We start from the raw sequence: 27,768 nt of genomic DNA on the forward strand, positions 1-27,768 counted from the left end.
AGTTTTCAGTCATATTAATTTATTGAATTTGTATGCTGGTAGCAGTGTTGCCGAGTGCACGGAGAAGAAATGTCTGGTCTCTCTCTTTAATAGAGGCTTAGTTATGAGGAAATGAGCAGCTGAAGTTTTTTATGGAATGAAGGTAAATAACATCATCTGGTAAATAACATGCCATTAAGCATTAGTAAGAGCTCCGTGGCGCAGAGTGGTAAGCAGCAGTAGTGCAGCCCAAGCTCTGCTCACGACCTGAGTTCAGTCCTGGTGGAAGCCAGTTTCAGGTAGCCGGCTCAAGGTTGACTCAGCCTTCCAGCCTTCCGAGGCCAGTAAAATGAGTACCCAGTTTCCTGGGGGTAAAGTGTAGATGACTGGGGAAGGCAATAGCAAACCACCCCATAAAAACTCGGCCAAGAAAACGTCATGATGCGATGTCCCCCCCATGGGTCAGCAGTGACTCGGTGCTTGCACAGGGGACTACCTTCACCTTTTAAGCCTCTATTAAAGAGACACAATACTTTTTTTCTCCAGGTAGATGGCATCTCTACTTGCCAAACAGTAGATGTTTTTCTCTGTCAAGCTAACCTCTGCAATTCCACGGGCTATGGCACCTTAAAAACTATCAGGTTTGTTGTGCTATAAATTTGTATGGTCTGGAGCTCAACAGATCCTCAGATGACTCGCCAGGCATCTGATGGGGCTCTAGCCCACAAACAGGGGAGCCAAATGGGGTCTGGAGAAATACTGGACCCTGAGGAAGGGCGGCGGCACTCACCTCTTGAAAAATAGTAATGCACATGTGCAGCCCCAGCATGACGGCATCACTACCAGAGTGACATCATCATGCCACTCCACTTCTAGGCAGGTGGCCAGCCAGCCGCTCCTGGACAGCGCCGCACAGGAGGCCGGCTGGCCAGCACAGGTGTCCAGGTGAACAGGCATCCAGGCACATGGGGTGGCCGCCCACCTAGGTGAGTGGGCTGGAAGCAGGGGGTGGCACAGGCCATGCAGGAAGCCTGCGGCCAGCTACTCCTCTCCCAGGCAAAAAATACTGGACAATTTTATGTCCAGTATTTTTACTGCTTTTCCCTTGGACAGTCCGATAAAAAATCAGACTGTCCAGTGGAAAACCTGGCAACCCTGCCCACAAAAGCTTACACCCCAATACATTTGATAGTCTGTAAGGCACCACAAGACTGCTTTTCACTTCATCGCAATCAACCAACAGAACCACCTCTCCTAGTAGCCATGAACAGCTAAGAAGTGACAACGTGTGAAAGGCTGGAATCTCAGATGATTATCATTGGGTGCAGGGCTTTTTTTCAGCTGGAACACGGTGGAACGGAGTTCCGGAACCTCTTGAAAATGGTCACATGGCTGGTGGCCCCGCCCCCTGATCTCCAGACAGAGGGGAGTTTAGATTGCCCTCTGTGCCGCTGAGTGGCACAGAGGGCAATCTCAACTCCCCTCTGTCTGGAGATCAGGGGGCGGCGCCACCAGCCATGTGACCATTTTCTCCGAGGGCAACCCAGTGAGTTCCACCACCTCTTTTCCCAGAAAAAAATCCCTGGTTGGGTGGTACAAAGATAAATGGAAAAGACTCTTGGAAACTGCATGACCTGGGAGCATTTGGACTCCGATTGTTGGTTCAGAATTGGGCCCCTCTGAATACAAGCCACTAGGACCAATTCACCACCCAAGCCACTGCTCGGGGTGGGACAGTAACTGGGGAACGAATGTGCCAAAGGGGCTCGGTTCACTCTGTCCCATCAGCAGGGTGCAAAGTGGAGTGCGCCCCCTCCTGGATCCGCTGTATTGCTGACTGACTTGAGCCTCTATAGTGATGCTGCAGGGCTTCATCTTGGACCATGAGAAGTAGAGCCCTGCTGGATCAAGCCAGTAGTCTTATGTAGTCCAGTGTAGTGTTTTTCACAGTGGCCAACCAGTTGTCCTGGAAGGCCAAACAAACAGGGCAAAGATGCCGGGGCCTTCCTCTGAAGCTGCCTCCCGGTCCTAATCTTCCGAGGTTTGCTGCCTCTGTATAATATGGCCAGCAATTTTGTATTGCAGAAGAGGCAAGAGCCATACGTTGCTTTGGGCAACAAGCTGTCTTGGGCTGTCGTGGCGGCAGCCTTGTTTGTATTCTAATGGATTTCTACATCCTTCAGAAAAAAATACGAGGCTGCTGTGGGTCAGTGTTGTTGTTTTATTTAACACCACGAGAGGTTTGCCTACAAAGAGTTGCCATGCAGGGCTCACTATACACACAAGTGTCTGTAGGTTTTTATAGTTTCTCATTTCCTGTCACTGGGGCAGGGCTAGAGATAATCCAGGTAGTGCTAATAAAAAAAGGGGGAAAGAGGTGATTCTTTATAAGAAGCTTACTCCCTGGATTAAAATAGCACAGAAGAGAGGTGGCTTATTGTAAAACGTTGCAAGAGGAAGGTGCTTTTGCTGAGTTTGTAGGAAGAAGGAACGCAAGTGGAACTGCCTGAGTAGGGTGCTGGAATTGTTAAGGGAGCTGCAGTTTCCTTTTCTGACCTCATCCAGCTTTGGTCTTGAATAAATAACAACAACATTTGATTTATATACTGCCCCTCAGGACAACTTAACGCCCATTCAGAGCGGTTTACAAAGTGCGTTATTATTATCTTCACGACAATCACCCTGTGAGGCAGGTGGGGCTGAGAGAGCTCTGAAAGAGCTGTGACTGACCCAAGGTCACCCAGCTGGCTTCAAGTGGAGGCGTGGGGAATCAAACCCGGTTCTCCAGATTAGAGTCCCATGCTCTTAACCACTACTAAACTTTTGCTATGTGCTGCTTTTTAAATTTTTTAAAAAATTATTTATATGTAATAGATGTAGATGAGATGATTGTGTTTTTTAAGGTGTTTTTAATGATGTGTATATTTGTATCCGCCCTGAGCCTGCGAAAGCGGGGAGGGCGGAATATAAATACAATAAATTAAATTAAATTAAATTAACTACGCCAAACTGGCTCAATTGCCGGATCACATTTGTCTGTTTAACGGGTGATTTTCTTTGCCCCTCCTTTATTGGCTTGTTGGAACAAGGAGTATGGTTGCCAACCTCCAGGTGTGGCCAGGCAATCTCCCAGAATTACAACGTATCTCAAGTCTACAATGATCAGTCCCCTTGGAAAAAACAGCTGAGTGGACTCTACGGCACTGTGCCTTCCCCAGGCTGCACCCCCAAATCTCCAGGAATAGCCCAGCCTGGAGTTGGCAACCCTAGCAAGGAAGTGTCTTCTGTTGCTTGTGCACAATAAGTGTGAGAGGGGATGAACACCGGGGCCAGGATAGGAGCAGGAAGATGGAGAAAACAGGGCCATCCATGAATCTGTGAAAGGGGGCTCCAGGTTGTGGTCTGGCAGCATAGTGTCGTGGTTGGAGTGTCAGACTGGGACCCCTCTGTCATGGAAGGTTGCTGGGTGACTTTGGGCCAGCCACACAGTCTCATCCTAACCTACCTCAGGGTTGTTGTGAGAAAAAATGTAGGCAAGGAGAATGATGTAAGCTGCTTTGGGTCCCCATTAGGGAGAAAGGTGGGCTGCGAAATAAATAAACCCTAGTTTTTATTAGACCAATCAAGAAGAACCATGTTGGATCCTTCATTTATTTATTAACATATTTATTCCCTGTTTTCCACTTATGGCTCATAATTTCAAAGGAAAACCATACATAATATAACAAAAACTATTTTCTTCCACCCCAAATGTCTGCAGCTCAAAAGCCCGAGCAAATAAAATGACTTTTTACCAATTTCAAAGGACAGCATCATCATCACCAGCTGAGATAGCCTGTCCCACAGGGTGGGAGTCAAAAGTGAAAAAGACTGGGCCGGGTGGATGCCAAGCAGGGAGCAACTAGAAGGAGGCAACCATAAAACTGTGGTTGGCACACAACCGCAGTTTTATGGGAAGAGATGGTCCTGGGCAAAGAAGCTGTGTCCTGCACTTCAATTGAACTCAGAAACAAACTAGCATCCAGTATAACTTCTAAAATAGGCAGGATGTGTTCACATCAGCTAGCCTTCATCAAAGTAACCACTATACTAACTGGTAATTATTTTTCCCTTTAAATAATAATCGTGTATCTGTTCTCTTTTAGGTAAACCCCTCGAATCATAGACTGCTTTTTGAAGTGTTTGATGAAAATAGATTGGTAAGTGTTGCATCTTTGTATAAAAATAAATGCCGCCTTCTCGTTTTGCCATAATTTTAACGATTTTCCCCTATCAGTTCTGAAAAAGTAGCCCCATGTTCCTTGAAGAAGGGCAAGTGGAAAGAATGTTGCATGCCTTACTGATAAAAGCTGCCCGCTAGAAGAGTGGAAGCTTGAGTATCTGTCTGCAGCAAGCCAAAGGAGGACCCCCACCCCCCTGCCCAAGGCTGCCGATGAAGTGAGATGGGGAAGCGGCATAGTTTTGTAGAAGCTGTGCCCAAAGAGGAGGAAACAACACTGGGTTCAGTTGCAGCCTGTGGGCATGCTAACATATCCCGTAGAGTTTCTAAGTTTAGGTGGAGAGCACAGTTTTGTAAGGTTTGAGAGAACTGCGTGGGCTCACACAAGCCAGTTTATCTGATAACTGAAACATCAAGACAAGATTTGACCTTCATGTGAGAATTTAGAGATGGCGTCTTGCATGCAAATGTAGGTAAAAGAGTTCTAATGCTGTTTTCACAAGATGTTTGAGGATAGGAGGGAGGGGCAGAGAGCAGGTGTGCCGCTCTTTAGAACCTAAGCAGAGCCGAGCCGTGCTGGATCAGACCAGTGGCCCATCTAGTCCGGCATCTTATATCACACAGTAGACAACCAGTTGCTCTGGAAGTCCAACAAACCAGGTGTAGAGGCCAAGGCCGAGGCTGCCCGTGGTTATGGGGGTTCCCTTTACAGTCCATGGCTATTAGCCCTTGAGTGGAATGTGTCTAATGCCCTTTTAAAGACATCTATGTCAGCGGTCATCACTTTGTCCACGGGCAGGCTTGACCCTCCCCAAGTTCTGCCCTCCCCAAAGATCCACTCGATTATGTCTCGTGTTTTCAAAGATGGTTGTAGTAGAAATTTGGCTTGCTTAACTTGCATAGAGATACATTGGACATACCAAAAACGGCGTGAAAAAAAATGCTAAACCTCCATGGATGAACACAGCCCTGTCCAAATGTTTGTTTTATTTATTCATTTACAGAATGTATACCCTACCTTTCTGCCTTGTTTTTATTGTGTCACAAGTACACTTTATTTAATCTGACTGGTTGACAAGAGACGATTGTATTGGTCGTATTGGTCTCGGGCAAGTTTATTGGTCGTATTGGTCTCGGACAAGTTTTAGCATTTTCATTTGTACTCTTTCTGTATGTAAATCAAGCCATTAGAAAACGAATGCCTAAATATCTCAATGCAGTGGACTCAACACCCACTCCTCTGCTCTTGTGAAGCACTGACAAATTGAATTGTTTTATTTGCCTCTATAATATGGTTCAATTTCATTGACCCGGTCTCTGATTCACTCTGGCAGAGTGTTTTAAGCCCTATCTCTCTCCTTACCTCCGCCCCTTGATTTAAGCTGCTACACAAAGCAGAACCGAATTCGGGCATTGTTTAATGTTCAGTTTCAGTCTGTCTGTTTGTTCTTCTGAGGCTTTTGGCTTCTAACAACCATAGCTCTTTATTCCATGCTGGCAATCCAAGCCACTAATATTGCTCACTTTCTCATTGGAAGTTGGCCAGAGTTGGGCAGTGTTTTTTGTACGGTGTTTAAGTCAAATCTGGGAAGCTCTTCATGCACACCCTGCTGCCGATTTTGCTTGCCTTCTCAAACTCCTCCTCCCCCCTCAGAAAAAACTGGAAAAGGAAGACTGTTTCTTGCATTCTTGCTGCTGTTAGACTCCTTCATGTAAGAATCTGTTATTGTTTTTCTGAACTTCAGCAAAGAAGAAAATTCGCTGTCTAGCCGAAGCAGTTTAATTCTAGTGTGTTGACAATGGCAATCCGATATCTGTGTCTGTTGCTACAGTGAACAGAGGACAACTTTATTCTTAAAAGGAGGAAAAAGCTAACTGCTAGTCAATCTCTGATATTTATTTGAGTTAGTCAAAGGATACTTGAAGGTAGCAGCCAGCTTTAAACAAAAAAAAAAAAATGAAATTTCTCTCCGTGCCTCCCTTCGGCCATTTTCGTGATTCTTGATCTGCCCGACAGTGCAAAATCAAAGGGGGTTTTGGAGGGTGGTGTGTGTGTGTGTGTGTGTGTGTGTCTGCTGCTGCTGCTGCTGTATTCTTCCCCCTCCTTTCAATTTTGGCTTCGTACAAAAGTGTTCTGTGAATATGATGTAGTTTAGATTTACAGCAGAGCTGAGTGCGTTTGCTGCCGTAGTCAGCTGTGAGAGATCTCCCGCTGGGGCTGCTCCTTTCTGATGGAAAAGGAGCAGCTGTGAAGGTGCTGTTTCAGGCTCTTGCTGGTATTAAAAAAAAATTAGTCGCTTGCACTGGAGAGGGAGAAATGGGTCATGTGATGCCAGCCATCCTACCCTATGTCACAGTGTGGAGGAGCGCTGATTGCTCTTATCCAATCATGCCCGGAATGCTGTTTGCCACTTGGGCTATTTCTGCTATCTGTCGCTATCAGTGTAGCAGTGCTAACAGTTTGGCAGATGGGACACTTTTTCTTGGAGTTTATGTCTTTAGTTCTTAACTTCTGGCAGTGCCTGGACTTGTTGCCGTTTTTTTTCCTCCCCCTCTCCTTTCTCCTTAAACCATGGCCCATCGGCTGCGGTTTCATTTTGGCTCTGGACGAAGCAACACAGCTCCCGAATCAGAGATCCTAGACCGTGAGAGAGAGGATGATGACTTTTTCATGGCATTCCACACTTTGCCAAGAAGGAACGGGCCTCATCCCTTCTCCAGGCGCAGAATGGATTATAACGACAGTGGGGGCGATTTGCGAGAAGTCGGGGCCTTGAAAAGAAGCACCTCCATGTTTATTCCTCAGCTGCTGAACAACATCGATGCGCGCCCAACCAGGAGCTCATCCATGCAGATTTCCCTTCAGCGCAAGGCTGTTAATGGACACGCTGATGAGTGTGGGGCTCCAGAGTCCCCAGAGGAGCCATGTAAACTTTCAGATTTTGGGGAACAGTGCGCTCCTCTGGTTGGGAGCCATTCTTCTACAAGCAGTCCACCGGTAACTCCAGGGAATTCTCCACCCAGGCAAACTGAGATCCCAGGGCAAGAAGTTAATGGAGGATCCTCCAACCATCGAATATTCTGCACAATACCTTCCAGTAACTGGAATGACAATGGTACAGCTGCTGCTCAAGACGATGAAGCGAACAAAGCCACATCTGGGTTAAACTTCAGCGGGGTAAGAATTCAGCATCGGGCCTCAAGTGTGGATGTGCCTCAGGTGACGGTGATGCCGTTTGGTTCAGAAGATCCTAATAACGTTTCTCCTTCAGAATCCAGGCGCTGGTCTTTACAGCATCTGCCAGATGGGTCAGCCAATTCAGGCAAAAAATTCTTTGTTTTCCAATTGCAGCAACCGCATTTGAACAGTCCGGGGGCAGAGGCAAATTGCAATTTTGGTTTCACTGGAACAAAAGGGGATAGGTTGGTCCGCTATCCCCGGATCCGTTTGGAAAGAAGTACCTCATACCCAGTTCAGCCACATTCGGAACGAGCTATCCCTCTAGATGATGGCATGAATACGGCACTTCGGAGGAATGCCTCGGAAGTATCGAGAAGCAATTCTGTGGAGCGGGTTTCTCCAGGGCAAGGGTGTACATTTAAAATCCGACCGGATCAAAACTCAAGGCAGCAGCACTTCAGAATTCTTGTAACTCGTGGGACTAATGAGAAAACTCAAACTTCTGGACAGGAAAATTCTAGTATTCCTGCTCCTGTGGCAACCAACTCCTCAGTAAGTTAACATATGAATGAACTTCCCTCTGTATGTTTAGGGGACAAAAAAATCAAATATGTTAGATTTGGCATGATGCTCAATTTTGGAATGCAATAGTTCATGCTAGAAAGGTCTATGTGCTTGACACATCCTTGTTTCATTAAACTAAAATAGATTTTAGTTATAACTACAGCCAGAGGAATATTAAGGTTTCCTAGATTCTCATGTGTTACTTAAATTATTATATTATCATCTCAATAGCTTTTTAAAAACACCATGTGTTGGATCCTACCATTTTGGTGTATGGACTTCTGGCTCAAGATGCCATTATTTGATGGGAGATGCCCCCATAAGAGCACCTTGGGTCAATAGAAGGCACTAGAGGAATGTGCTGGAACCAACTGGGTAGAATGGTGGGGTAGAAATTTTTTAAATTAAACTGTTTTGCTAGCTTCCTAAAAATTCATTATTGTGTTCCAAAACCAAAAATGCAACCATTTATATTATTTATTTGAAGCATTCCTATCCTTGTTTCTCAGCTAATCTTATTATATTCTTAAATAAATATGTGTGCATGCCGAAGAAGCACTCTCTCTAGCTCAGTAAGGGCTTAGGTGTCAAGATTACAGCTTCATATTACCAAAATTTATGATCATCTAAACTGTTTAAACAAACCAACTAAAGGTGGCTTTCAATCAACGTCAGCTTTTAATGGTAAAGTTTTGCTTGTCCTGTTGGAAGTAAGAAATTATGTGAAGTAAACATTATTGAAATCTTATGTGGTTTGAATTGTGTGGCCACACACATCTTTGGACAGGAAATTTACTTTTTAAGAAATATTTTCTGTGTGTAATATCAGGAATAACTTTTACATTATTTTTTTTACCGCCATCATAATATAGATAGAAAAAGAAGACTGGTGTTCAATTGCTGTGCGGTGTGATTTCATTTGGACCACTTGAGTTCTAAATTTGGTGATCCAGAGTATAGAATGGGTAACAGCCATATAAAAATGCAAACACCAGAACAGATTTTCAGGCTGAATTGTTTCCATGTATGCATGCACATTGATTGATGAGAGACTTTTTGGGCAAATTGCAGTGTGAAAAGGCAGTGCCTATCTGTGATGAGACTGCAGCTATAGTAACGAGATCTCAGTACAGGAAACCTTTATTCCCTTTTCGTTTTGCTTTTTAGTATAACTATATGCATTAGAGATGTTTTCTAAACAAGGAATCGCTTTTGTTGTTTTAGGAAGCTATCCTTAGCAGGTCTACTCTAAAGTCCCACTTTACTCAATAGGGTCTTACTCCCAGGAAGGTGTTCTTAGAACTAAACTTGAATACATCTTTAGGAGTTAACACAGTACTCCTAGCTAGCTTATGCAAAATTCTGACTTAGTTTTTCCCAATGGGTTTTTAAAAAATTGGTTTGGTTTTCTCCAAGGTTTAATTCTCCGTTAGTCATATGCTTCAAGTTCTATCTCAGACATAATGAAATGGCATTAAAATTCCTAATTTGCTCTTCTAAGTTTGCTTTATAGAATTTGGTTTAAGCTATACGGGCTTCTGCTTATAGCTCTACATTGTATAGTTTTGTGTGAGTTGTTTAGATGCAGAGCATACTGTGAATATAAGCTATAGATATAATTAAGAGTGGTTTTAGAGAGGAAGGTGCTGTGCTGAAAATTTGGGGCCAAAGCATATTGCTACAATCAAAACATTTGCCAAAGGGAGAAAAATGTCTACTGAATTCACAGTGGGATAATGAGCAAGCCACTGGACAAGTATCATCCATAGGGACTAGCACCATGCTGTGTCAAAGAATGTTTTTGAGAATGTTAGCTTCAAGAGGTGTATTTTTAAAAGGTGAATGCATATTTTATTCATGTTTTTATTTAGGTGTATACCTCATCAACCTTTCCGAATAGGTAGAGATTAATGGCAGTTCTGAATTGAATAGAGGAATTCACGTCATTTAGAAGGATCATAACAGAGGCAGAACAGGTAGAATAAGGGGACGAGGTGGGAGCAGATGGACAAAAATTGACAGCCTTTTGAAATACTGATTTTCATTGAAATGAACATTATTTGCAAAAAGAAAATAACCATTGCCTGAGTCCCAATGTATTTCAGGATATCTAGCCCTTTTCTGAGTCATTTTTGACCCATTATTTTTACATTTTTTGTAACTACAAATAATAATCTTAAAAATCAAACAAGCACATTCCCTGCTTAGCAATTCACTTTAACTCTGCTTCGGAGATAGGAATTCATGCTGCTCTCTAGAAGTTGGTAATCTGTTGCATAGACATTGACTGGAAAAAACAGTTAAAAATGGAGCATAAAGATCGATTCAAGGGATACCAGTTTCTTACAAACAGATGAGGAATTTGGCAGCATTTTAAATAACGTAAAAATCACTTTCTATTAATGACCAACAGCCAGTGATGATTCAAAATTATTACCTTTACAGTCGACAGTATTGATTTTTTTTTTTAAATAAAAGTCCGCCTTGCAGGAGTAGCGGAGTGGATCTTAATTGCTGCTCTTTTTATCACTTCAAGGCCATGCTTTTTATTTTGCTCCATAGACTAGCCTGCCAAAGTTGTTAGATGCAGCTGCCAAGTAACTGCAGTGGTATTATGCTAGCCAAATAAACACCACTGGCAGGTCCAAGTTAGTCCATGTCAGCAATGAGTGCCCATAGGCTACGGTTGTGTGGAGTTTCATGTGTCGTTCAGGATCAAGGACAACCTCTTGGATGTATCCTGTGTTACTCAAACATATTTGAACCTGCAGTGGAATTTTTATTCATTAAATTACTTATTTAGACATTTATACTGCACATTTTCTCGTGGCTCGTTTCCTCTCAGAAATGAAAACAGCTTTGCACAAGAAGTGTGCAACGTGGTGTTCCGTGCAAAAATGAACCCACCTGATTGCTCTGTGCGCATGTGCACACAGGTTGTCGCCTGCTTTACGTGGGCCGTAGTGAATTTATACTTGTCTCTCTCCTGCTCCCAGGGCTTTTGTGATTGCCCTATCTGCATGCGTAGAATTATTTGGGAAAATTCATGTGATCTCTGGAGAGATCTTTGCGCGAGATGTGTTTTTACATTTTAAATGAGACTGGCCACCTTGAGCACTATGATTATGTTTGCTTTTAAACAAAAGGGTCATTTGCTCCCCCACCCCCTTTTTTGTTGTTGTTCCTTTTCATGGAAGCTTTTGAGGCTCCTGTTGTGAGTTTGAAGAACTGTGCGGATTGTAAGAGCTGCAAAATCTTAGCTACATGGTAGTAAGAAGGACATTTTGGATGCGTTCTGGGAGTTTCCATGCACACATCTTTTCGCGAGTAAGATGCTTTTACAAAGCTGTGGGTCTCTCCAGTTGAATCTTGCTACATATTAACAGTGTTTGGTGGCTGCTGTGATGTGTGTAAGGCCCAGATCTGCACTTGGTGCTGATAAACCCCAGAGGAAAGTAGGTACGGGTAGCTTGAGTTGATTCCCCCCACTTACACATTTAGGCTGAGCCTGCAGGCTTGGCAGCAGAACTCTTTCGGTAGGCATTTTCCAGATATTCCTCTAGAAGCGGCTGTTTTTAATCCAAGTAGCTGACTGTTTTTTTTTGTCATGCCTTATTTTCACAAGAGAGCTCTGTGTTTGCAAATGAAAGCTGTCTAGTGAATGCATTTAACTGCAGATGTGCTTCTTATATAATCTGAGGCTGAAAGGGAATTTGGTAGCACTCTACAGAAATTGTAGGTGGGTGGGTGATCGGGAAGGGAGCACCGTGCAGCAAGAAAAACGGTTTAGGCTCTGGCCAGTGCTTTTTTAAAAATTCAGACTTCCTTAACAAAGTAACCTGTGTTTGGCATCCTGTACAAATTATGCAAATAAGCTGATTTTGTATGTATTTATGCATCTTACTTAGGGCTGTATCCTGTTGATTTGTTCCTTTAATGGCAGTGCTCCCCGCCCAATCCTACCTCTGTGCAAGAAGCCTAGACACCACAGCCCCTTTTGCATCCAGGGAGGACTCCATGTACTGGGGGAAACTTGCGACAATAACAGAACAGATTTGCAAGGTCTAGCTCCTAAAGAGTTCTGCTTCTGTTAGCTTGTGCAAGTTACAGAAATGGTGGATTCTGACAACCCATTAGCGGGCTTCTGCCCACTGGTTATTTCAGATTTCTTCCCCGGCGTGCACATTCAAGCCTGTTCTTGAAGCCAGTTCCAAATCTGCTCTGCAAAAACATTAATGCTGAGATTTGCATGCTGTTCTCTACTCATCTCAACACTAGTGAGCTTTGTAGAGAAAGACAGGTAGAAAGGAACCCTCTGGGTCCAAGAACTAATGATTATACAGTAAAACCCCCGAAGAACTCCATGTTCAACGTACAGAAGAAGGGGTTTTTTCATAGAAGTATAAAATTACAATTTATGTACTCCTCTATTTTTACGGCGTGTCATTATGTGGAAGAAGTGTAAAATTCTGGAATGATTACCCCCTGAGAACAGCAGGATTGGAGTCCACTGGCACCTCAGAGACCAACAAGATTTCCCAGAGTCTAAGCTTTTGGAATCAAAGCTCCCTTCTTCAGATACAAGGAGGAGTGGAGGTCCCTGAGCCCTAAGAAAATTTACCTCACGAATTTACCTCCACAAGGAGGAGTGGAGGTCCCTGAGCCCTAAGGAACTTTACCTCAGGAAATTTACCAACACAAGAAATGGAGATCCCTGAGCCCTAAGAAAATTTACCTCACAAATTTACGTCCACAAGGAGGAGTGGAGGTCCCTGAGCCCCAAGGAAATTTACCTCAGGAAATTTACCTCCACAAGGAGTGGAGGACGCTGAGCCCCAAGGAAATTTACCTCAGGAAATTTACCTCCATAAGGAGTGGAGGACACTGAGCCCCAAGGAAATTTACCTCAGGGATCTCCACTTCATCCCCAGCCTAAACCTTGAAGCTGTTACACTAATTTGAGTCCAATGGCACCTCAGAGATCACCAAAATTTTCAGGGTACAAGCTTTCAAGAGTCAGGGCACCTTTTGGGTAATGAACCTGAGCTCCACAAATGGCAGATGCTCAGTGGGCTGATCGGTTGGCAGGATAAGGGGGGGTGGAGCTGAGAAGCTGACGGTCTTGCATTATCACAAGGGGGAGGAACGAGATGGCCTTTGATCCCCTCTCATCTCCTCAATTCGGTGTTTGTATCATTAAATATGAATAACTTCCAAACAAAGCAGTGCATGTTGTCTTACACTTCTTGTATAATAAGATATTTCCTAAATCTGTTTTCCATGGTTAGTTTTGCCCGCCAAAATATTGTTGACAAGGAATGGGATTGGGGCCCGTTTGAAAGCTTGATGATCAAATATGCTTTGTGATCAAAACCATGCCTGCTGTTAAGTAACCATTGTTTGGCTTGTAAGCTGCATTGGGCAAGACCTTCTGAATGCCGTATAAATCAGTTCCAAGCCATTTTAAGCATCACATTGCTCATAATAAAGGAATAATGTTAATACAGCTTAGCTGCCTCATAAAATTGCTCGGTCAGGCTGCAGAACTTCTGCTAAAATAAGTCTTTTATTTAGTTATCATTTATGTTTTCTATGCTTAGTCTGCTATTTACCATCCCCAGCAGTGGAACTGGGCTAACATAGTTGGGTAATCATTTGTCTTTCCCCCACCAGACCCTTTTCTGTCTGTGAGCCAAACTACGCGTGACGCCTGACACAGGTTGGACACTTGTCAGCTTCCCTCAAGTTTTGATGGGAAATGTAGGCATCCTGGTCTTGCAGCTTGGCTCTCCGATTGCTGTCCAATGGACTTTTCAACTGTCACTTGTCCACCATTCCACCAAGCTGCCTACATTTCCCATCAAAACTTGAGGGAAGCTGACAAGTGTCCAACCTGTGTCAGGCGTAGTTTGGCTCTGTGTTCAGCAGTGGGAAGAGCAGAATGGTTATGTTTTAGGCTGGGATGGGGAAACTTCCAGTCACCTTCCAAAGTACAGTGCCACCAGTAACTAACTATACGACACCTGTGTTAGGAAACCTGCAGGCCGCGGCTCTAGATCCAAAGGTGGCTCCGTACAAAACCAAAGATGGCTCTTTATAAAAGAAAACCAAATGTTTAAGATGAGGCATCTTGGAGGGGTAGGTGGAATGAATACTAGTATACAGGGCTTTTTTCTGGGAAAAGAGGTGGTGGAACTCAGTGGGTTGCCCTCGGCAAAAATGGTCACATGGCCGGTGGCCCCGCCCCCTGATCTCCAGACAGAGGGAAGTTTAGATTGCCCTCTATGCCACTGTGCGGAGGGCAATCTAAACTCCCCTCTGTCTGGAGATCAGGGGGTGGGGCCACTAGCCATGTGACCATTTTCAAGAGGTTCCAGAACTCTGTTCCACCACATTCCAGCTGAAAAAAGCCCTGCTAGTATAGAGTAACTAGTATGTGAAAAGAAAGGCAGAAAAATATTTTTATGTATCTGAAGAGCCTCCTAGATATGCTTAACAGAAAGGCAAACGATAGAGGTTTATAGTTGCCAAGGATCCAAGCGCAAACCATCCTCAGATTTATGCAGGCTAATTAAAACAATTGTTCAGGGTGTTTCTTTGTATATTTACTACTTCTTGTGTGACCTCATGTCTGCCCTTTCCTATATAAGGGCTTGCAATAACCAGTGCTTGGGCTGCAGAAACAGTACAGATCATTAATCAATGCAACATTTATCTGAAAGGTTAAATTGTATATTTTCAATTTGGCCAGCGGGCTTTCTTATACTGGCTCTTTGCTGATCTCTTGCTCCGAATTTTGAGGTAGTTTTTCTCTTTCATTGTAAAAGATTGCTGACCCATTGCACAGTCCCATCCTGCAAGGCTCTTAACAGAGGATAAGATCCTGCCATTCGAATCTTCTTTGAATTTTGTTTGGGCCAATCTCCTTTGTAATGATGGGAGACATTTTTGTCGATGGTATTCCCCCTCTCCCTTTCTTTAAAATTCCCTTCTCTGCAGTTTCCATCTATTAGATGAAAGCTGTTCGGGCAAAATAATTTTGAATCCCTGTTCAGCTAGTTTGTATGTATTTGATTGATATAGGACATGGGATTTGGGCTGCAGGCAGCAGCTGCTTCAAGCCTTATTTATCTGGAGTGAGAACATTCATGCGGGCGTCTGTAGTCCTACTGCTACTGAGTGTTTATGACCTTTCAAATATCTTCTCTTTTAGTCAGGAGAGATTTTGGGCAGGCAGGATGTATTTCATTACAGGTTATCATAAAATATGAAGTAAAAGAAGAATATGTTGAAGCGTTGGAGTAAAAGACGAAATCGGTAAATACATGGAAGATTTACTGCAGATCTCAAAGACGGATATTTTACCAGCCACTTACAGGGTCAGGGGGCTGTCTGCCCAGATTTGTTTCTGCCTAATTAAAAATAGGATTATGCCGTATTTTAGTTTGATTTGATACCAGCACATTTGCACCTTCCTATTCTGCTCTAACAGCCTGTTTAAAAAAAAAAAAACTTCACAGGCAACTGTAATGAGCAGATATTGCTGTGTTTTTGGTTGACTGTGCAGTGTCAGAGAGAGCCACGGAGGGCCCTGGCAAATAAAAATATTGTGGCAGTCAGAGTCTTTAAGAAATTGCTGACGGACGTACAGACTCTTCTGGAGCAATGGAATGTGAGCTCTGCTGTCGCCACAGAGTGACCCATGTCTCTCTCCATTCTGTAGGATTATATCCAGCCCCCTAGCAGTAATACTAAATCCCTCCGGGAAGATTTTTTTCTGGTGATGACCCCCAGTTTGTCAAGTTTCGTATACCAGTGAAGGAGAAAACAAGCGCAGTGTCATGCTGCTCGTAAAAGCAAGGAATATCTTTGCAGCACAGGCATAGCTCCGTGGGTGGCTTGTCCCAGTTTGCCTCTGGATGATGGCACCAGATCGCAAAAAGGAACTTTTTTCTCTCCCTGCAGGCATATCATGTGTTCCAGACTGGGGGGGAGTGTTGCCTTAGGACTGACCTTACAGTGCTCATTTCAGCACCCCCCCATACTCTTGCTCTTTGACCTCAAATTAATTTTATCTAACAAGCTTCTCTCCTTCTTGCAAACATTTTAACCCTTAACACATAGTGGGGTCAAATGGACCCCAAGAAGTGGGGAAAGAAATGGGTAGAATGGTTGTTTTTAGTCTCCGACAACTTTATGTATTTCTTAGCCTTGATGAGCTCAGTTTACCCTCTGGCTTACTTCAGTCTGGCTGAACATCTGTGTTCAACTTGAGATACCTTTTGTTTGCCACCCGTTTCAACAGGCTTTTGAGGCAACCAAGCAAATAATAAAACTTCCGTATTGATGGGCCACTTGAGAGAGTGGTTATTCTTCGGAAGAGCTTTACAGATATAACCTTTTTCTGCAGTCCTCCCAAGCCTGTTTCTGTCATCTCCCCTGCTACCCCAGTGCAAGAGGGAAGAGTCCAGTGCTTTGCTCAGTGCAATCGGAGAGTCAAACTAAATAGAGAAAGGTGTATAAATAAGAAGAATGGGCTTATATTCTCAGCTGTAAGAGTCATGGGGTAGGGAAACCTGCTTATTCCATTTTTCCAAATGCTAAATTTCTGCCTCATAGTCAGTATGATGAGGTTGCCATTTAATGTAATTGTTATACTGTAAAGTAGATTTTGAGAAATCCCCTTTTAAAGCAGTGTTCTCCTATATTAGCACTATTATAAGGAGTTTTTATTTTCTTTTGTGGAGGAGATTGATTCGAGCCTCAGCAGGAAAAAAAATATATAAAAGACATATTACAGGGATACTACAATTTATTTCCTTTTCTCTGAGCACAGGAAATGGCTAACGAGGACAGCAAGTGGCTTTTCCAAGAGGGCATTGTGACCTGATCTTTGGTATTTGTGTACTCTCCCTGACCCTACCAAATCTCACAATTCTTGATTTGATAGTTTAAGTAAGAGCAGACGTCATAGACCAGGGGCCTGTGATCTTTTACAATTAAACGGCCAAACTATGACAAAATTTAGAGTAAGAAATCAGCAAAGGGCCAGTACACAAGAGCCTACTTGCATGGTTGAAATTTGCACACCATTCATTCATTCATTCATTCATTCATTCATTCATTCATTCATTCATTCATTCATTCATTCAACTTATATACTGATAACTGACATGTTGATTAATAATCCATAAAGTCTCCACAGCCCGTACAGTATTGGTTGATAGTCCTCTATCTGTCTGTCTGTCTGTCTGTCTATCTGTCATTTATAGTCCGCCTTTCTTACTGAGACTCAAGGCAGATTACACTGTGTGAGATTAGTACAGTCAGTATCAAGGACATTTCCATAAAACAGTGCCATAGGGTAAATAACCACATTAGCGAGAATCCAATACAGAGTTGAAGAAATGCTGAAACAGAACATAAGCAGTTCTAGGGCTGACATTAGACAGCATGAAGCACAGGTAGCTCATAGGAGCACATATTTAAAACAACTGATAGTACATAAGGCAACATAGTGGTGAAGTCTATAGTCCCTAATTTATTAGCGAAGCATCTGAGAACCTCTCCCTACAATACAAAAACCTTTTTGAATATATCAGTTTTGCATCGTTTGCGAAAAGCTAAGAAAGTGGGGGCTCTCCTGCCCTCCTCAGACAGGCCGCTCTAAAGGGTAGGGGCCACTACAGAGAAAGCCCGTGTATGGGCTGCGGTTGAATTCACCCATGTGCAGGGTGGCACCTGCAAGAGATCCTGTTCAGATGAGCAAAGTTGCCGTGGAGGAGCATAGGGGGGGAGGCGGTCCTGTAGGTATGCTGGACCATGGCCGTGAAGAGCTTTGTATGTGATAACCGATACCTTGAACTGAGCATAGTAAGTGATAGGTAGCCAATGGAGTGACTGCAGAATTGGTGTGATGCTGCTCCTGCTTGCTCTGATAACAGTCGAGCTGCAGCATTTTTGCACCAATTGAAGTCGTCCTGTGGCACAGAGTGGTAAGCGGCAGTACTGCAGCCCAAGCTCTATTTATGACCTGAGTTCGATCCTGGCGGAAGCCGGGTTCAGGTAGCCAGCTCAAGGTTGACTCAGCCTTCCATTCTTCCGAGGTCAGTAAAATAAGTACCCTGTTTCCTGGGGGTAAAGTGTAGATGACTGGGGAAGGCAATGGCAAACCACCCCATAAAAAGTCTTCCAATAAAACATTGTGATGCGACGTCCCTCCAATAATGACTTGGTGCTTGCAAGTCATTTTACCTTTACCGAGTTAACTTAGATAGGAGACCTATGTATAGTGCATGACAATAGTCAAGTCTTGATGTTACCACAGCATGGATCCAGGTGGCCAGGTCGGCCATGTTGAGGTAAGAAGCCATCTTCCAGGCTAGAATGAGGTTGTAGAAAACATTTTTTGCAGCTGCCTTAACTTGTTTTTCTAGTAGTAGCACTGGACCCAGTATAACCCCATGGCTGTTTACCAAGTCTGCAAGGGACAGATGAACTCCGTCGAAAGTGGGGAGTACAATGTCCTTCAAGATCTCCACCTTCCCAACAAGCATAACTTCTGTCTTGTCTGGGCTCAATTTACTGAATCTGACCATTGGTCCATCAAGGTCCGTATTGTCTACTCAGACTAGCAGTGGCTCTCTATGGTCTTTCTTTCACTTCAACTAGAACCTGATCCTTTCTGCTGCAGAGTCTTGGGTTTGAACCTGGGAATTTCTGCCTGCCAAGTGGAGGCTCTTCCACTGAGCCACAGCCCTTTCTCCCTAGCTTCTTTCCCTTGATAATCTTTACTTGCTGTTCCCTTTACACAGGTTCTTCTGCTAGCACCCCACCTATCTGTCCAGTATATCTAAACTTAAAGATATCCTTCTCTTTTTTTCATACTGTATTGAGAAAGTAGGAGCCCCGTGGCGCAGAGTGGTAAGCTGCAGTACTGCAGCCCAAGCTCTGCTCATGACCTGAGTTCGATCCTGGCAGAAGACGGGTTCAGGTAGGCGGCTCAAGGTTGACTCCGCCTTCCATCCTTCCGAGGTTGGTAAAATGAGTGCCCAGTTTCCTGGGGATAAAGTGTAGATGACTGGGGAAGGCAATGGCAAACCACCCCGTAAAAAGTCTGCCAAGAAAACGTCATGATGCAACGTCCCCCATGGGTCAGTAATGACTCGGTGCTTACACAGGGGACTACCTTTACCTTTTTTATTGAGAAAGTGAGTGGCCTATGACTGCCCAGCAAGTTCCATGCCAGAGTGTGGTTTGATCCTGAATCTCCCAGATACTAATCCAGCATTCTAATTACATTTATTTATTTTATTGACAAAATTTGTATGCTGCCTTCCTGCCTAATGTGGGCCACTATAGTATAATTATTGTTCCACACTAGCCCTTTGTCCTTGAGCTATGTGTGCGGCAGGCAGCAGTCCTGCAGGTACAGCTTTTGTTACTATGGAGGCTCAGGGATGGGGAAAGTATATGTGGAATTTCTGTTGTGTAGTTGTTGAAAGGGTCACTGTAAAGGGTAAAAGTGGCTGGGAGTATTAAAAGAGAGGTATAAGGAAGACAGGGACATGTGTCTTAGCTGAAAAGCTGGGGGATTCTGTGAGCTTTTTGGTTGGCAAGTCGGGTTTAGGTTACCAGGCTTTGAATAAGGAATATCCTTGTGGAAATGCTAGTTTCTCTTGCTATCGTCATAAAACTGTCATCACTGTATCAGTGTCTTCCGTTAGTCATGTGTGGTCCCCCTCAGAAAGGTCTCATTCCGTTTCTTACAGATCTGATCTCATGGAACAGACTGCTGGAATTGTTGGTTGTTGTGGATTTTCCGGGCTGTATAGCCGTGGTCTTGGCATTGTAGTTCCTGACGTTTCGCCAGCAGCTGTGACACTGAGAGATTTCTGTCTTTTGGTGCTACACCTCTGAAGATGCCAGTCACAGCTGCTGGCAAAACGTCAGGAACTACAATGACACTGTGACACTGAGAGATCTCTGTCTTTTGGTGATACACCTCTGAAGATGCCAGTCACAGCTGCTGGCGAAACGTCAGGAACTACAATGACACTGTGACACTGAGAGATCTCTGTCTTTTGGTGATACACCTCTGAAGATGCCAGTCACAGCTGCTGGCGAAACGTCAGGAACTACAATGACACTGTGACACTGAGAGATCTCTGTCTTTTGGTGCTACACCTCTGAAGATGCCAGTCACAGCTGCTGGCGAAACGTCAGGAACTACAATGACACTGTGACACTGAGAGATCTCTGTCTTTTGGTGATACACCTCTGAAGATGCCAGTCACAGCTGCTGGCGGAACGTCAGGAACTACAATGACACTGTGACACTGAGAGATCTCTGTCTTTTGGTGCTACACCTCTGAAGATGCCAGTCACAGCTGCTGGCGAAACGTCAGGAACTACAATGACACTGTGACACTGAGAGATCTCTGTCTTTTGGTGATACACCTCTGAAGATGCCAGTCACAGCTGCTGGCGAAACGTCAGGAACTACAATGACACTGTGACACTGAGAGATCTCTGTCTTTTGGTGATACACCTCTGAAGATGCCAGTCACAGCTGCTGGCGAAACGTCAGGAACTACAATGACACTGTGACACTGAGAGATCTCTGTCTTTTGGTGCTACACCTCTGAAGATGCCAGTCACAGCTGCTGGCGAAACGTCAGGAACTACAATGACACTGTGACACTGAGAGATCTCTGTCTTTTGGTGATACACCTCTGAAGATGCCAGTCACAGCTGCTGGCGGAACGTCAGGAACTACAATGCCAAGACAACGGCAATACAGCCCGGAAAATCCACAACAACCAACATTCTCCGGCCGTGAAAGCCTTCAACAAGACTGCTGGAAGTTGCCTGGAAGGCACACTGCTGATATTTCCCACAAGGCTTTTGTAGGGTGTTTTTTTTAATCAATTGTATAATTCTATTGCTGGGCAATAGAATAACTTTTTTTGGTTGCTAATGTCTGTAATTTTTAATAGTGGTTTGCAGTAGATCCTTTTTTTTTAAAAAAAAAAGGTGTTTCAACTACATAAGATAGCACAGATTAGTCAATAAGTTCTTAATGGACCTTAGTGTAAAATAATTTTATAAATGATCTTTTTGTACCTTAGGACATCAAATTGTACGACTTTTGAATATATAAAAGCTTAGGGGCGTTGCGTGTAGCAGAAAGAGAACACATTTCTATACTTTTAGTGTATATGTTTGTTATAATGTTACGTAAATATACGCCTTGTGTTTGTGCCTTTTAATCAGTTTGTCTGAATTAACAGAAATTATTTTCTTTCAAAAATAAGTTTTTAAAAGTGTGATTGGGGTACAGAGGGAATTTTTAAAAATTTATTTAAAAAAGGAGAGGGGAAAACAGAATACATTCTGAGCTCTCGCAGGCAGACACTCCAGAGAATCTGTGTGATTGAGCCAAGGGCATTAAAAGTTTCCTGACTGGGAAACAAACACATTTCTGTAACTTCCTAGTCTGTGGAAAGTTGCAGCGGTGAAATTGTTCCTCTCTGTGCCTTGGATGCATGTCCTTGGCATTTCCAGTCATTCCTTTTTAAACCTTTTTAAGGCCTATGACTAGAAGACAGCCTAGGCTGGAGCCTGGATAGTTTGGCCCTGATGGAACATAGAACTCTACTATGCAGGGTGAGGATATATGGATTTAGTCCTCCCTGGAATGGAGACAACTCCACAACAGGGAGAGGGTAATTGATGGAAAGAGCTCAGTGATGTAAGAGAGGGGGGCAGGATCACAGCAGCACACCTTGGTGTAAGATCTGTTTAAAGCCTACGTGCACACCAGTCTGTGCAAAACGGGTCTCGCTATTTGAAAGCTGAATTTTTTCATATTCCTTTGAGCACAGAGAGAGCCCTCCTGTCAGTCCCTGGCAGTTAGATCCCCAGGTTCTCCACAGTTAACACACAGGTGTTAGTTGAAGTAACTTTATTAGAGATCCATTTAGTACAAGGTGCTTAGACAGTGGAATTGGCAGAGGTGACGTATGTGGGGCTAGCAGTGTTAGTTATAGGGAATCTTCCCGCCTTTGGGAAAGAGGACCATTAATGGGGGGGGGGGGTTGGAGTAAGACATTGTTTTAGAGTAGACAGAGAGGAAGATGAACTTATCTTTGGTTCTCAAGAAGGATACATTTCGAGCCAGTTTCAGCTGGCAGTCAAGGACGCTGGCTCAGTGGAGCAAGAAAGAGAAAGTAAACATTTGCAAGACAACCTGCTGGCATTTCAGCACTAAAGAACTTCCCATACTCTCAGAGGTCAGAGGCAGAGCCCATATACATTCGTGGCAGATATGCAGGAGGCATATATGACTCATCCACTTGACATGCCCATAAGTTCTATACAGACCTTACAATAAGGAAACATAGGTCAGAGATGGAGCTTACTGTTGAGATTCCGCTTCCCATCTGCTTGCATTCATGGTGTGAAAGTGGCTACTGGGCCAGACCATTGGTCCATGTAACTCAGCTCTGCCAGCTGTGGTTGCTAGGGATTCTGGCAGAGGGCTTTTCCAAGCTTCCTACTAGGGTTATTTTTGAATGGTCTTCAAACTGCCTGCCTTTAGGTATGTCTCAGTGGTAGAACATCTGTTTGGCAGCGGAAGGTCCCAGGTTCAATGCAGTAGGTGATGTGAAAAACTTCTCTTGAGACCTGAAAGAAGAACTGCCAGCTGGACTATGCAATGCTGATCATGGTAGACCAATCGTTTGACAGTTGCTGTGTTGGTCTGCAGTAGAACAGCAGGATTTGAGTCCAGTGGCACCTTAGAGACCCACAGGGAGATACAGATATAGGGAGGAGAGACTTCTGAGCCTTTATATCCTAGTCAGGAGGTTGGAAGGGTGAAGCAAAGAAGGGAGAGTCGAGATGTAAAGGACAATGCAGCTTAGAGCATAAATTAGCATTTTTATTGTCTCTATTCTGTGTCTCTATTCAGCCCCAGGTTCCATTGTTCTGAACTTGTAAATGAAGTCAGGTTCAGCAGTCTCACATTGTAACCTGCTCTTGAAGCTTCTTTCTTTGAGGATAGCTACTTTTAGGTCAAGCAGGTTCAGAACAATTGAACCTCCTAGGGATGAATAGAGACATAGGATTCTACTCTTACTCCAGTTGCTAATTTCTACTCTAATCAAGCTGCATTTGTACCTTTACATCCTGACTTCCTTCTCTGCTTTTATCTTTCCCATATCCTGACTGGGATATAAATGCTCAGGGATCTCCATTCCTCTTTGTATCTGAAGAAGGGAGCGTTGAATCTTGAAAGCTTAAACCCTAAAGATCTTGTTGGTCTTTCAGGTGCCACTGGACTCAAATCAGTGTAATAACTTGAGGGTTTAGGATGGGGGGATGAAGTGGAGATCCCTGAGGTAAATTTCCTTAGGGCTCAGCGTTCTCCACTCCTTGTGGAGGTAAATTTTCGGAGGTAAATTTCCTTAGGGCTCAGGGACCTCCACTCCTCCGTGTATCTGAAGAAGGGAGTTTTGACTCTCGAAAGCTTAAAGCCTAAAAATTGTGTTGGTCTCTCAGGTGCCACTAGACTCAAATCCAATAGTCTGACAGGCAGCATCATGTGCAAGGCATATGCTGTGTAGCATTGAGATATGGCAGCAGGGGAATAGAAGAAAGAAAATGGAAAGAAACATTGCTCACAAGAACAAAGGCAACTCAAAATTGGTTTCAAAAGGATCAGGGTAATCTCAAAAGAACTGGGGGGAAATGGGGGGCGGGACTAAAAGCACAAAAATGTGTGGGGAAACCAGAGAATAAACTGAAGCAGTATGGGGCCAGAACCAATGAGATAAACTGTGCTGAAAAGCCCTCTGTTTAGGATGGCACTGCCTGATGCAGCCCATTCCAGGAAAAAACCATAGAAAGTAGGCAATTCTCTCCCCGCAATTAGTTGAGAGACATGTCTCTGTTTCTTCTCCTGCCCGTCACAATCTGTTGTGCTAACATTAAGTTGTGAGTGTGAAACACAGCAAGGGAGCTTTTTTTTTCAAAAAGAGCCAATCTATTTATAGTTGCGGTAGGGGAGTGGTTAGAGGAACCAGACTGAAGGGAGAAGTGATTGTGTGAATCTGTAAGGTTTTCAGCAGCAATGTCAGAAGAAAGCTGTTACTTAAACTGTTTTGGCAGCATCGTTGTGACTTTTCTGGAATGTATTTTTTCCCCCTTGACTAGCTTACAGCGAAGCTGTGTTGGCCAGGTGACACAAGACAGGGTCCTTGTGTCAGAAGCCAGCCAAAACAGATGTTTGAACAGTAGGCAGGGTAAAGGAATTCAGTGTCCCTAATTTGTACTGCCAGCTTCATTTTCCGTGGGCTGGCGTTCTAGCGGTAGCTTCTTTCGTATTACTATTTTAATTTTTTTCTTCATTGTGAATAATATAAACTTTCAACAGCCCTGATTTAATAGTATCCACTATTAATCTCCAGTAGTGTGCATGACTTACTGTTGATGATATTTGCTAATATTTTTTTAAAAAAAATTGGAGCAGGTTTTATTTTTCTCCTCATTGCATGCGGACTTTTCCAGCCCTGCTTGCGGTGGTGGGTTCCACATGGAATTCAAGAAGAGGGATCCTTTGCATAGCTACGGCGGCGTCTGAGTTCCTTGTTTGTGGGACTCATTCAGGCAGACCCGAATTCCAGAGGAATCCTACCGTGTGATGAGTGAGGTTTACCACACAGAATGTGGCCATCTGCTCTAACTTAAACGGAAATTATAAACATATAATGAGCGGCATAGTTATTCCCAGAACAAAAGTAGAAACTCAGAATTTCAAAAAGACAGGGTAAGTACTTGTGCCTCTCGTGGTGTTCTTTGTTGGAGGGCACACAAAGTGTTGCTTTTCTCTTGACCCAGAACCACATGGGGTAGCCTGCTGTAGCCTGAGGAACAGAGTTCTTCTAAGATTGACAAACTGGAAATCAAAATGTCCCATTCTTTTGGTCTAATTTGTGCCATTTCCACACCCTTGAAACAGAAATGTAGGTCTGTTTCAGAGCATTACCTCTGACAATGGGTCCTTACCAAGCCTGTATGTCCCTTTTATACTGAGAAAATTGAACCTATATTACCTGTATTCAGTGTGGTGAGCTTTTTTTTCTTTTGTGGAATTTATTATTTATCTGTTTATGAGAATTTATTCTCAAGCAGTCATGAGAAGGGACAAATAAAACGTGAAGCACTGAAACTCTGCCCCTTGACAACTGAAAATCTTACCCTGGTTTCCAAGGGAAGACTAGAACCTTGCTTTTTATATATTTTCTAATGGATGTTAAGTTGATATTGTTTATAATAATACAGGTATCCATAAGCAAACTTTTTGAAGTGGGACCCACATCAACTTTTCCCCATTGCAAAGTAACTCCATGCTACTTTCCAAAAATACCAGACTGCCACATTAGTTAACACTAACAATATTGGTGATGTTTAGAGTTGCCAGGCTTCCTGCTATGGCAAGAGGCATTCAGCCAACTGCTGCTGCAACCCACTATCTCTCTGGGAGAAAAATAAAAGTAGTGCTGGCACCACCGGCGCCGGGGTTTCTAGCGCCCGCGGCTACCCCCATGTGCATGCACACGCAGTGCGTGCGCGCGCCCCCTGGACTGTGTGATGATGTCACCCTGGCTGCCTGCCGTGCCTGGCCCGCGGCTGCTGCGCCCGGCCAGGGGAGTGTGGCGGCGGGGGCACCGTGGGGCTGGCCAGCTGCAGCAGCTGCAGGCCAGGCACACCAGCTCCGTGGTGCACGCCTCCATCCCTGGCACCCCCTCCGGCACCCCGGTGCCCGCCTCACCACCTCAATGGTGGCGCCGGCCCTGGGTGCTGGCCTCTGTGCCTGTATATCACTTCCGGGTATATTCTGGAAGTGAGAATGGTTAGTTCAAGGAATAGAAACATAAGAGTTTCTGATAATTCCTAATGTAGTGACATCCGCTCAGGCTGTCAAACCTAATAATGTTTACTATTTGTAAATGCACTGCGATCCTGAGCAACAGGCTGTATTTTGTGGTTGTTTCATACAATGTATAAACTAAAGTTTGCCTCCCAGAGCTTCCTGTCAGTTCACCCTGACACCCCATGGCCCCTGCAAGCCATCCTGAGAGCCAGTTTGGTGTAGTGGTTAAAAGCAATAGGACTCTAATCTGGAGAACCGAGTTTGATTCCCCACTCCTCTGCTTGAAGCCAGCTGGGTGACCTTGGGGTAGTCACAGCTCTTTCAGAGCTCTCTCAGCCCCACCCACCTCATTAGCAACTCAGCATATGCCATGCCCCTTGCCATCACCGGAAGTGTGTCATTCGCATACCTGCTTTGCATATGCCACACCCCCTGACTTCACCTATCCTGGCTGTTTTGGATCCAATCCTGACCATTCAGGGCTGAAAGTGGGCCCAAAATGGCAAAAAGGGGTTGAAAATGGCTGAAAAGAGGCCCAAAATGGTCAGGATTGGGCTGCTGCTGAGTGGGAGAGTGATCCACCACCCATCAGAGGCCCAATCTGGGCCGTTTCGGCCCCAATCCAGGCTGAAACGGGCCCAAAATGGCTGAGAGTCAGGTGGGCGGGGCCGCCTGACATGTGACCTATAAGTACTCTGCCTCCCCCCCCCCCCCCGCTCAAAAAAAACCCCTTACCTTGACCCTTACCTTGAAGAAAAGGTGATAGAGGTGGGGCTGGTTTTTACTGGGCAGAGATTTTTAATCCCGTTAGACTGGCTATTGATTTCATGTCCCCAAACCCATTAACCTTTTCAGTGATAGATGGTGGGGACGAAGCAATAGTTCCATTAAACCATATGATCTACATGTAGCAGATGTGTGTATGTCACTTCCTGGTTTTTGACTCTGCTGTGTGGCATTTAAACTGAAACATCCTGAAGAACTGGGTTTAGATTATGTTGCTGGTTTGTTTAACAGATTTCTGTGCCACCTCACCAGAGTCCTGCCAAGGCGGCTTACAATTCAAATAATAAGCTAATATAAAAACAATGTACTTTAAGTATGCTCCTATGTACTACCTCTTACTTTAAGTATGACCCTACTGGGTAGTTCTAATGTCAGTTCTAGAATTGCATATGCTCTATTTCAGCATTTCTTCAGCTCTGCTAACATGATGTCAATATAAACGTGCATTTATTGACCCTATGGCATTGTTTATTGAAACGTCCTTGATATTGACTGTACTAATCTCACACTATATAATCTGCCTTGAATCTCAGTGAGAAAGGCGGACTGTAAATCACATAAGTAAGTAGAGGCCTTGCATGTCACCTACTACCTAATCTTCTTAAACTGGGCCGTTTCCAGATGGCTTACCTGCCTCCGGAACGTTGCGCCATCTTGTGGGGAAAACGCGAAATATCGTGTTTTCTCGCGCGAGTTTTGCGCGACGTCGTGCAAAATTCGCGCGAGTAAATGTGATATTTCGCGTTTTCCCCGCAAGATGGCATGACGTTCCGGAGGCAGGTAAGCTGTCTGGAAACGGCCCTGGAGGCAGTGGGGAGATTAAGCTGGGAACCTTTTCCATGCAAAGTAGATGCTCTACCATTGAGCCGTGGCCCATTCCCTAGAGCTGATTCAGGAAATATTTCAGCTGGACCACTATTGCTGGGAAGCCTTTTATTTATTTACTTCATTTACATTCCACTTGTCTTCCCTACAGGAACTCAGGGTGGCTAGTTACAACATTCTCCCCTGCTCCATTTTATCCTCACAACTGAAACTGTGTGAAAGAGATTAGGGTACGTCTGTGTGACTGCTGCAAGGTCACCCAGCAAGCTTCCATGG

The 27,768-nt window shown here is 44.2% G+C and overlaps 1 protein-coding gene across 7 annotated transcripts in view; it reads left to right on the plus strand.

The window, feature by feature from the left end:
* NEDD4L (NEDD4 like E3 ubiquitin protein ligase) overlaps window positions 1-27,768 on the plus strand; it is a 334,192-nt gene that overhangs the window by 162,496 nt on the left and 143,928 nt on the right. For 6 of the 7 annotated variants that reach the window (XM_054987386.1, XM_054987387.1, XM_054987388.1 and 3 more), the window contains exon 5: window positions 4,125-4,178. In XM_054987386.1, coding sequence (XP_054843361.1) covers window positions 4,125-4,178 — 54 coding nt within the window. Of the gene's footprint in view, window positions 1-4,124; window positions 4,179-6,770; window positions 7,932-27,768 lie in introns of those variants that run through there. The other variant, XM_054987385.1, reaches the window with a different exon arrangement.

Source organism: Eublepharis macularius, chromosome 8, assembly GCF_028583425.1.
Source record: "Eublepharis macularius isolate TG4126 chromosome 8, MPM_Emac_v1.0, whole genome shotgun sequence".
Taxonomy (NCBI): Eukaryota; Metazoa; Chordata; class Lepidosauria; order Squamata; family Eublepharidae; genus Eublepharis; species Eublepharis macularius.